The following is a 12,051-nucleotide window of genomic DNA, read 5'->3' on the forward strand; positions in this document are numbered from 1 at the left end:
ATATAATATAATATATAACAACCAAGACAATTCCTCACACTTTATATAGTTATTTAGCAGCTAGGTACTATTACTGCGATGTTAATGTTTTATTTCCCTGTTTCCTGTTATTTCCCTGTTTCCTGTTATTTCCCTGTCGTTACTCTGTTACTTCCCTGTCGTTACTCTGTTACTTCCCTGTCATTTCCTGTTTACTTCCCTGTCGTTTCCTGTTATTTCCCTGTTTCCTGTTATTTCCCTGTTTCCTGTTATTTCCCTGTTTCCTGTTATTTCCCTGTCGTTACTCTGTTACTTCCCTGTCGTTACTCTGTTACTTCCCTGTCATTTCCTGTTTACTTCCCTGTCGTTTCCTGTTATTTCCCTGTTTCCTGTTATTTTCCTGTTTCCTGTTATTTCCCTGTCATTACTGTGTTACTTCCCTGTCGTTTCCTGTTACTTCCCTGTCATTTCCTGTTATTTCCCTGTTTCCTGTTATTTCCCTGTTTCCTGTTATTTCTCTGTTTCCTGTTATTTCCCTGTTTCCTGTTACTTCCCTGTCGTTACTGTTACTTCCCTGTCGTTTCCTGTTACTTCCCTGTCATTTGCTGTTTACTTCCCTGTCACTTCCTGTTATTTCCCTGTTTCCTGTTATTTCCCTGTTTCCTGTTATTTCCCTGTTTCCTGTTATTTCCCCGTCGTTACTGTGTTACATCCCTGTCGTTTCCTGTTATTTCCCTGTTGTTACTGTGTTATTTCCCTGTCTTTTCCTGTTATATCAGCACTGCACACTAAAGTGCTTCTTGGTCTATTCTTCTTTCTTCTTCTTTTTTCATGCAGGTGATCTGGGTATCTGACAATGTAGTGAAACAAATGGCTGCAGAATTAATGCTATACTGTCATCTTGCTCGCCTCTGTAAAGGAACAAACCAAGGTTCTCTATGTCATTGGTTGATTGAGTGACAGCTGAGTTAGAGGAGGAAGCGCTCATTCATAAAGTCCTTGGTCTGGTCCGACGATCTTCCACCCGTTTTAGGGTCATCAGTCAAACTCAATCGTTTCGGCAGTAACTTTCGGCATCACTTTAATTTGATCCAAAATGAGGGTGGGACAAAGGGGTACTCGATGTACTGCAGATTAGATGGTAAATTGAATTGAAAAGACTAGCAGATGCCTCCCGTTAAAGGGCAGGTAATGGGAGGTGGGAGGTGAGAGGCTTCCACCATGATGAGCAGCTCTGCCCAATGATAGACAGACACCAAAAAAGTGTGACCAAGTCTCTCTCACTCACTCACTCTCACACAGCAATCATCCTCATACATAAACCAAAAATGTCCAAACACGCACAGATCTGAAGGGAACTCGTCTCCAAAGTTACAATGTCAATTGCATGTTGCAGACTGGGTTCACAAACGCAACGGATTTGTGAAAGCCTTTGTTTTTAAAAGGTTCAGAGTTTTGCTGAGACAAGGCTTCAGTCCCGTTATTAGTCATTCTAAATAATAGTTTAATTAAGTGTGTTTTTCTCTCCACCATCTGTCACAACTCAGATAACCTTAGAAGGCCTATTTGAACATCAGAGGATCCGGCCATCTATCCTACACCTATTGAGGATTCTCTCTCTAGCGAGCCAGAGAATCATAATAACTCAGAGGCTTATTAAGACTTATTAAGAAGGCCTATTTGAACATCAGAGGATCCGGCCATCTATCCTACACCTATTGAGGATTCTCTCTCTAGCGAGCCAGAGAATCATAATAACTCGGAGGCTTATTAAGACTTATTAAGAAGGCCTGTTTGAACATCAGAGGACACAACCATCACTTCTACACCTAGAGAATTGTCTCTATACACAAAGAGACCCAGGGAATCATAATTCACCCACCCAACTCAGTGTTTAGTTTACCTACTTGTCACTTAGCCGTACCCTGTCTGTCCGTCTCCGTATGACAGAGAGAGTGAGTGAAGAACAGAGGGGGTAATCTGCGCAGAATTATTGAGTTCTTAACTACCTGCCCCAGTGGGTCATCAGGCAGAGCTTCAAACGTGATCGGGCGGAAGGGTGGAGGGGGTGAAGGGGAGGAGGAGGTGGGGGTTGAAGGGGAGGAGGAGGAGGTGGGGGGTGAAGGGGAGGAGGAGGTGGGGGGTGAAAGGGAGGTGGAGGTGGAGGGAAGAGGGAGGTGGGGAGGAGGGGGTGAAGGGGAGGAGGAGGTGAGGGGGTGAAGGAGGGGGGAGGAGGAGGGGGGGGGGTGAAGGGGAGGAGGAGGTGGAGGGAAGAAGGAGGTGGAGGTGGTGAAGGGGAGGAGGGGGTGAAGGGGAGGAGGAGGTGGGGGTTGAAGGGGAGGAGGAGGAGGTGGGGGGGGTGAAGGGGAGGAGGAGGGTTGGAGGGGGTGAAAGGGAGGAGGAGGTGGAGGGAAGAAGGAGGTAGAGGTGGTGAAGGGGAGGAGGGGGTGAAGGGGAGGAGGAGGTGGGGGGGGGTGAAGGGAGGAGGAGGTGCAGGGGGTGAAGTGGAGGGGGTGAAGGGGAGGAGGAGGTGGAGGGGGTGAAGGGAGGAGGAGGTGGAGGGGGTGAAGGGGAGGAGGAGGTGAAGGGAGGAGGAGGTGGAGGGAAGAGCAGGTTAAAAGGTCCACAAGGTACAGTAGTTCTAAGTCCTCATCCTTCAGAACACTGAAGCATGTACAGCAGCAGCAGAGGCCACAGAAACTTTGGCTCCAATGGGAATGAACTAAAGATTGGCTGCCTGTGACTTTGTAATCTTGCAGCACACTTCTTTTTGTTCTTCTTCTTCTTATCTTCTTCTCTCTCTCTACGTCTCTGTTCTCTGCTCTCTCTGCTCTCTCAACCCCTCGCTCTGTTCTCTACTCTCTCTTCCTCTCTTTTTTTATTTCTTGACAGCGTATCTATTATTCATCAAGAAAAAGTCAAGTTTGTAGTCCTCCTAGTTCCCAGACAGTAAGAGAGGGAGTCTTGTTTGGCACATTTATAATGTATTGGCGGAGTGTGAAGGCCACATCTATTATTGATTCTTCCCGGACAGACCAAGTGTTTGCTGGACAGCCACTGATGGTCAGTGCTCAATGACCGGTTTGAGCCCTTTGAGGGACGATGTCATTCATGTTTGTCTGGTCTGTAAAACTTCGTCTTCTCCTCCACTGGTGCCTGCCAGGATCACAGATACAACGAGATACTGTGTCAGAAATTCAATCTAACCCTCACTGGGGGGGAAAATGGCTAACATTGCTCTTGTGTATTTCTGGAATGTTCATTTCGATCTGTAAGGATCACAGAGAGATACTGTGGCAGGAGGAGTTCAATGACATTGATCCTGTGCGTTTTTTGTTGTTGTTTCTGATTCGATCTGGTCAGATTTCCCACTCTCTTCAATAAAGACCGCACTGGGGGGAAAACACAGTAACATTGTTCCTGTGTGGGGTTTTTTAATGCTCATTTTGATCTGCTCTTTTTGCTCTGCTGTTGTTGTAGCCAAGTTCTGTGGGGACCCTGGTGTGCCTGCCTATGGCTCCAGAGAGGGCCTCAGCTTCATCTATCAGTCAGAGGTGTTGTTCAGCTGTAGTGTCCCCTATATCCCAGTGGGCTCCACTACACGCTTGTGCCAGGCCGACGGCTCCTGGAGCGGATTCCAACCTCGCTGTATAGGTAAGCATCTACTCTGTGTGTGTGTGTGTGTGTGCTTCTCTTTATTCCTGGGGAGTTCATCTTTCCAGCTCTATTTGCCTTAAAGCACAGCTTGTAGTATTTAATAACGTCAAACAACAATGTCCTCCCTCTGACACACAGGCTATACCCAGGCCACCCTACTTATATTTCCCTATATAGTGCACTACTTTTGACCAGAGCCCTATGGGCCCAGATCAAACACAGCGCACCATATGGGTGCCAATGTGATACACTGCACAAACCTCGACACATCTCTTATTGATGAGATCATTCCAAAAAAGGCAGGGTCATTCCTTTTAAAGGGAGAGCGCGTATCACAGGAGAAGAGCCCGGATATGAAATGGCTGTAGGGGATTCTGTTCCATCAGGGGATCACGTTAGTGACATTCTCCTGGCCCTAGCCTTCAGACCTGGCTGGTGTCATTGTCTAGCTTGACAGAGGTTTCTATTTTCAGTGCTGTAACGTAGGACATTCTTTTCATGAAGAGTAAGGAATTTGGGAGACTGAACAAACGCACCAAAAATAGGACACAACAAACTAAAATTTGTTTGCCTTGTTTTTAATTTTGCTAGATGGACATGTCAACTCAATATAGTTGTTTTAACTACACGGTAAGAATGCTTTGGTGTTTTTTAACCTCCAATTATTTTGTTAAAGCTACAGGCCTGGGAAAACTGAAGAGCACCTTATCAACTGTTATTACTGTCCCAGAGCACCTTATCATATCAACTGTTATTACTGTCCCAGAGCACCTTATCATATCAACTGTTATTACTGTCCCAGAGCACCTTATCATATCAACTGTTATTACTGTCCCAGAGCACCTTATCATATCAACTGTTATTACTGTCCCAGAGCACCTTATCATATCAACTGTTATTACTGTCCCAGAGGATATAGATTCTATACTGATATTACTGTCCCAGAGGATATAGATTCTATACTGATATTACTGTCCCAGAGGATATAGATTTATACTGTTATTACTGTCCCAGAGGATATAGATTCTATACTGATATTACTGTCCCAGAGGATATAGATTCTATACTGATATTACTGTCCCAGAGGATATAGATTTATACTGTTATTACTGTCCCAGAGGATATAGATTCTATACTGATATTACTGTCCCAGAGGATATAGATTCTATACTGATATTACTGTCCCAGAGGATATAGATTCTATACTGATATTACTGTCCCAGAGGATATAGATTCTATACTGATATTACTGTCCCAGAGGATATAGATTCTATACTGATATTACTGTCCCAGAGGATATAGATTCTATACTGATATTACTGTCCCAGAGGATATAGATTCTTTACTGATATTACTGTCCCAGAGGATATAGATTCTATACTGATATTACTGTCCCAGAGGATATAGATTCTATACTGTTATTACTGTCCCAAAGGATATAGATTCTATACTGTTATTACTGTCCCAGAGGATATAGATTTATACTGTTATTACTGTCCCAGAGGATATAGATTTATACTGTTATTACTGTCCCAGAGGATATAGATTCTATACTGATATTACTGTCCCAGAGGATATAGATTCTATACTGATATTACTGTCCCAGAGGATATAGATTCTATACTGATATTACTGTCCCAGAGGATATAGATTCTATACTGTTATTACTGTCCCAGAGGATATAGATTCTATACTTCTGCTTTCACCTTAATTAGTGCTCATTGTCTGGTCTGGAAAACCAGGGCTATACTGTACATGAGTCTGTCTTCCTGAAGAGTCTGGGATTGCGTCCCAAATGGAACCCTATTCTGTATTGGTCCTGGCCAAAATCTATCCAGGTGAGATGAGCTCTTTTTTTGTATGGAGGTCTATGAGAGTGTTGAATTACGTGAGGTTTATTTGATCTAATTGAAGTTAGGCTGTTAGAAATGTAGTGATACTTGGATGCATTCCGGCAAGGTGTATCTGCCCTCTCATTGGCTAGAATGGTCCCACCTGATCTCGTCTATCTTCAATCATGTATTTCCATTGTTAGAGCAGCCACTCAGCTATCTTCTCAATATAATAGATAATCTTTGACTATAGAGAGAATAGGGTGCTATTAATATAATAGATCATCTTTGACTATAGAGAGAATAGGGTGCTATTAATATAATAGATCATTCATCAATTGAACATCTCCTAATGCAGAGAAATAACCAGTAGGTGTTTGATCATCTCCTAACGCAGAGAAATAACCAGTAGGGGTTTGAACATCTCCTAATGCAGAGAAATAACCAGTAGGAGTTTGAACATCTCCTAACGCAGAGAAATAACCAGTAGGGGTTTGAACATCTCCTGATGCAGAGAAATAACCAGTAGGGGTTTGAACATCTCCTGATGCAGAGAAATAACCAGTAGGGGTTTGAACATCTCCTGATGCAGAGAAATAACCAGTAGGGGTTTGAACATCTCCTGATGCAGAGAAATAACCAGTAGGGGTTTGAACATCTCCTGATGCAGAGAAATAACCAGTAGGGGTTTGAACATCTCCTGACGCAGAGAAATAACCTTCTCAAAATATCTCAGATCCCTTTATAGTGCGAAAGGCAGCAGCATCCGTGTGATGACTCAGAGAGTTGTGGTGGGTATTGATCCACGGGCCTTTTTAAAGAACCAACCACACAATCTGGATAGATTTAGGGCCAGTTTCCCAGACACTTTTTTAGTCTAAGGCTAAATATGTCAACTTATGTTCAATTGAAATTGTCAAATGGAATTTGTACCAAATGGCAGCTTATTCTGTATTTCCACTGAGTATACAAAACATTAAGAACACCTGCTCTTTCCATGACATAGACTGACCAGGTGAATCCAGGTGAAAGCTATGATCCCTTATATTGATGTCACTTGTTAAATCGACTTCAATCAGTGTAGATGGAAAGGAGGAGACAGGTTGAGGAAGGATTTTTAAGCCTTGAGACAATTGAGACATGCATTGTGTATGTGTGCCATTCAGAGGGTGAATAAGAAAGACAAAAAAGTGCCTTTGAACATCTATGGTAGTAGGTGCCAGGCACACTGTTTGTGTCAAGAACTGCAATGATGCTGGGTTTTTCATGCTCAACAGTTTCCCATGTGTATCAAGAATGATCCACCACCCAAAGGAGATCCAGCCAACTTGATACAACTGTGGGAAGCATTGGAGTCTATGGAATGCTTTAGACACCTTTTAGAGTCCATTACCTGACGAATTGAGGGGGGGGTGCAACTCAATATTTGGAAGGGGTTCTTACTGCTTTGTACACTCAGTGTAGTACATTTCATTTGACTAGAGCTCTATGGACCTTGGTCAAAAATAGTGCACCATATAGGGAATAGGGTGCCATTTGGGACTCTGACGTAATCTGTGTCCGGAAAACCGGCCCTGAGGCTTCATAGTCACACATACATACTATATATGTTTAATACCCTCCCTTTCCTGTCATCCAAACTAGAGGTCGACCGATTATGATTTTTCAACTCCGATACCAATTATTGGAGGACCAAAAAAGCCGATGCCGATTAATCGGCCGATTTAAAATATATATATTTTTTTTCTTTTTAAATTTGTAATAATGACAATTACAACAGTACAGAATGAACACTTATTTTAACTTAATATAATACATCAATAAAATCTATTTAACCTCAAATAAATAATGAAACATGTTCAATTTGGTTTAAATAATGCAAAAACAAAGTGTTGGAGAAGAAAGTAAAAGTGCAATATGTGCTATGTAAGAAAGCTAACGTTTCAGTTCCTTGCTCAGAACATGAGAACATATGAAAGCTGGTGGCTCCTTTTAACATGAGTCTTCAATATTCCCAGGTAAGAAGTTTTAGGTTGTAGTTATTATAGGAATTATAGGACTATTTCCCTCTATACCATTTGTATTTCATTAACCTTTGTTCTTATAGGCACTTTAGTATTGCCAGTGTAACAGTATAGCTTCCGTCCCTCTCCTCGCTCCTCCCTGGGCTCGAACCAGGAACACAACGACAACAGCCAACCTCGAAGCAGCGTTACCCATGCAGAGCAAGGGAAACAACCACTCCAAGGCTCAGAGCGAGTGACGGTTGAAACGCTATTAACGCGCGCTAAATAGCTAGCCATTTCACTTCGGTCACACCAGCCTCATCTCGGGAGTTGATAGGCTTGAAGTCATAAACAGCGCAATGCTTGACGCACAACAAAGAGCTGCTGGCAAAACGCACGAAAGTGCTGTTTGATTGAATGTTTACGGGCCTGCTTCTGCCTACCTCCGCTCAGTTAGATACTTAGATACTTATATGCTTGTATGCTCAGTCAGATTATATGCAACGCAGAACACGCTAGATAATATCTAGTAATATCATCAACCATGTGTAGTTAACTAGTGATTATGATTGATTGATTTTTATAAGATAAGTTTAATGCTAGCTAGCAACTTACCTTGGCTTACTGCATTCGCATAACAGGCAGTCTCCTTGTGGAGTGCAATGAGAGAGAGGCAGGTCGTTATTGCGTTGGACTAGTTGACTGTAAGGTTGCAAGTGTGGATCCCCCGAGCTGACAAGGTGAAAATCTGTCATTCTGCCCCTGAACAAGGCAGTTAACCCACCGTTCCTAGGCCGTCATTGAAAATAAGAATGTGATCTTAACTGACTTGCCTAGTTAAATAAAGGTGTAATATATATATATATATATATATATATATATATATATATATATATATATATATATATATATATAAAATCGGCAAAATCGGGGTCCAAAAATACCGATTTCCGATTGTTATGAGAACTTGAAATCGGCCCTAATTAATCGGCCATTCCGATTAATCGGTCGACCTCTAATCCAAACCTTACCTGCTGTCTACATTTCTGTGAACATATATCTATTGTCTGTCAGCCTCCTGAATACTGACCTTATCTGGTTAAGCTCCAGGTCCCTGAAGGAGACATTCAGTAGAACTCCTCACATCAATATGACTAAACGGTCTTAATTTCACTAATTTAATATTCAAATCATTGGCACACTTGTCACTGGATTATTAGACCATTAGCAACAAGTCAATTGTTATCTATTTAAATACAATGGATAGTTCAATCAAATGATAAAATTACATATTGGTTTCCTTTCCCTGTAAGCAGTCTATGGACAAGGTATGACAGAAATCCATGCTTTGGTTTGGTTTCCACACACTAACATTTTAGCATTTGTGGCACAAATGGAAATGTGCCAGAGAAACTAAACCAAGTCATGGATTGCTGTCATTCCTTGTCCATAGGCTGCTTACACGGTAAGGCAACCGATATGTCATTTTGTAATTTGTAAATTACAGTGCCTTCAGAAACTAATCATACCCCTTGACTTATTCCACATTTTGTTGTGTTGCATCCTGAATTCAAAATGGATGAAATATAATACCCATCTACATACAATACTCCATAGTGACAAAGTGAAAACATGTCTTTAGAAATTTGATTGAAAATGAAATACAGAAATATCTCATGTATTCACACCCCTGAGTCAATACTTTGAAGCAGCTTTGGCTGCCATTGCAGCTGTGAGGCTTCCTTCTTTTCACTGAAAATTAGGTTAGTATTGTGGAATAATTACAATGTTGTTGATCCATCCTCAGATTTCTCCTATCTCAGCCATTAAGCTCTGTTTTAAAGTCACCATTGGCCTCATGGTGAAATCCCTGAGATGTTTCCTTCCTCTCTGGCAACTGAGTTAGGAAGGACCACTATCTTTGTAGTGACTGGGTGTTACATCCAAAGTGTAATTAATAACTTCACCATGATATTCAGCATCTCCTTTTTTTACCCATCTACCAATAGGGGCCCTTCTTTGAGACGCATTGGAAAGCCTCCCTGGTCTTTGTGGTTGAATCGCTGTTTGAAATTCACTGCTCGACTGAGGGACCTTACAGATAATTGTATATGTGGGGTAAAGAGATGAGGTAGTCATTCAAAAATCATGATTAACACTATTATTGCACACAGTGAGTCCATGCCACTTATTATGTGACTTCTTAAGCACATTTTTACCTTTTAGGCTGTTAGAAATGTAGTGATACTTGGATGCATTCCGGCAAGGTGTATCTGCCCTCTCATTGGCTAGAATGGTCCCACCTGATCTCGTCTATCTTCAATCATGTATTTTTACTTGCCATAACAAAAGGGTTGAATACTTATTGACGCAAGACAGTTAAGCTTTTAATGTTTTATTCATTTGTAAAAATGTAGAAAAGAATAATTCCACTTTGACATTATGCTGGTATTGTGTGTAGCCCAGGGACAAAACATCAATCAAATGTATTTATAAAGCCCTTTTTACATCAGCCGATGTTACAAAGTGCTATACAGAAACCCAGCCTAAAACCCCAAAAGGTAAGCAATGCAGATGTAGAAGCACGGTGGCTTGGAAAAACTCCCTAGAAAGGCAGGAACCTAGGAAGAAACCTAGAGAAGAACCAGGCTCTTAGGGGGTGGCCAGTCCTCTTCTGGCTGTACCGGTTGGAGACTATAACAGTACATGGCCAAGATGTTCAAACGTTTATAGATGACCAGCAGGGTCAAATAATAATAATCACAGTGGTTGTAGGGGTGCAACAGGTCAGCACCTCAGGAGTAAATGTCAGCTGGCTTTTCATAGCTGATCATTCAGAGTTAGAGACAGCAGGTGCGGTAGAGAGAAAGAGTCGAAAACAGCAGTTCCGGGACAAGGTAGCATGTCTGGACTGGGGACAGCAAGGAGTCATCAGGCCAGGTAGTCCTGTGGCATGCTCCTAGGGCTCAGGTCCTCTGAGAGAAAGAGGGTGAGAGAGAGAGAATTAGAGGAAGCATACTTAAATTGACACAGGACACCGGATAAGACAGGATAAATACTCCAGATATAACAGACTGACCCTAGCCCCCCGACACATAAACTATTGCAGCATAAATACTGGAGGCTGAGACAGGAGGGGTCGGGAGACACTGTGGCCCCGTTCAACAATACCCCCAGACTGGGCCAGCCAGGCAGGATATAACCCCACCCACCTTGCCAAAACACAGCCCCCACACCAGTAGAGGGATATCTTCAACCATCATCTTACTACCCTGAGACAAGGCCGAATATAGCCCACGAAAGATCTCCCCCACGGCACAAACATCTACATTTAATCCATTTTAAATTCAGGCTGTAACACAACAAAATGTGGAATGAGTCAAGTAATAGAGGTGTGATTAATTGACGTGTCACAACACAGGAACATGTGAACACTGATTGACCTATAGGGGTGTCATGCTGAAATGCAGTAAATGTTGGGGCTGGCCTCCCGAGTGGCGCAGTGGTCTAAGGCCACTAGAGATTCTGGGTTCAAGTCCAAGTCCAGGCTCTGTTGCATGCCGGACGTGACCGGGAGACCCATGGGGCTGCGCACAATTGGCCCAGAGTTTGGCCGGCAGAGATGTCCTTGATCCATCGCGCACTAGCAGCTCCTGTGGCGGGCCGGGTGCAGTGCACGCTGACATGGTCGCCAGGTGCACGGTGTTTCCTCCTGCACATTGGCTTCCGGGTTAAGTGGGCATTGTGTCAAGAAGCAGTGCGGGGGTTGGATGGGTTGTGTTTTGGAGGACGCACGGCTCTCGATCTTCGCTTCTCCATATGGGAGTTGTAGCGATGAGACAAGACTGTAACTACCAATTGGATACCACGAAAACGGGGTAAAAAAAAAAGAAAGAAATTGAAGAAAAAAACAAACATTTTTGGGCTAGTTTTAAGACTAGCTAATTAACTGATTTCAACATGGTCGGTGACATGGCATTGTCAAATTAGTTGTCATAAGCTGTTCATAAGCTGTCATGACTATTTATGTCATCTGTTATGGCACTGTTATGAACATGTTATGTAGCCCTTATGACAGAGGGTTCAAAATAATGGTTAACTGTTGCCCTATTGAAACTGCATTCTTATGACATTCCAACAGTTACCTGCAGATCATCATGCCTATAACTTATAAGACATTGGCAAAGGAGTCTCATATAATGTTACTACATCATACAATGAAACACATATTGTTTGAATACACATATCCACACAGACATGATAGGATAAATACTGTGTTCAGAAATATGTAGGCTAGTGTTTATGAAAAGGTCATATATTCCAAGACGGACCTCTCAGGATGATGAGAATTGCTTGGGATCAGATTTGCCTATTCTGAGTGTGTGTGGAGTAAATGGGGAGGTGCGGGGCGGGGCGTTATTAATATGTGTGTGACTGAGTCTGAGTGTGTGGGTCTGTAGAGGGGGGGGGTGTATATGTCATTGAACCAAAATGAGGTATGTGCAGACAGGCCTCGTTTGACACAGACACAAACTACGGTTTTCCCTCAATCATGTTTAGTTCACACAAACATTTCC

The 12,051-nt window shown here is 42.6% G+C and overlaps 1 protein-coding gene across 1 annotated transcript in view; it reads left to right on the plus strand.

The window, feature by feature from the left end:
- The window catches only part of LOC112246006 (CUB and sushi domain-containing protein 3-like), a 385,088-nt gene that overhangs the window by 344,410 nt on the left and 28,627 nt on the right, over window positions 1-12,051 (plus strand). Inside the window, exon 56 of the mRNA XM_042295029.1 lies at window positions 3,460-3,633. Within this exon, the coding sequence (XP_042150963.1) occupies window positions 3,460-3,633 (174 nt within the window). The remainder of the gene's footprint in view (window positions 1-3,459; window positions 3,634-12,051) is intronic.

Source organism: Oncorhynchus tshawytscha, linkage group LG13 (genome assembly GCF_018296145.1).
Source record: "Oncorhynchus tshawytscha isolate Ot180627B linkage group LG13, Otsh_v2.0, whole genome shotgun sequence".
NCBI lineage: Eukaryota > Metazoa > Chordata > Actinopteri > Salmoniformes > Salmonidae > Oncorhynchus > Oncorhynchus tshawytscha.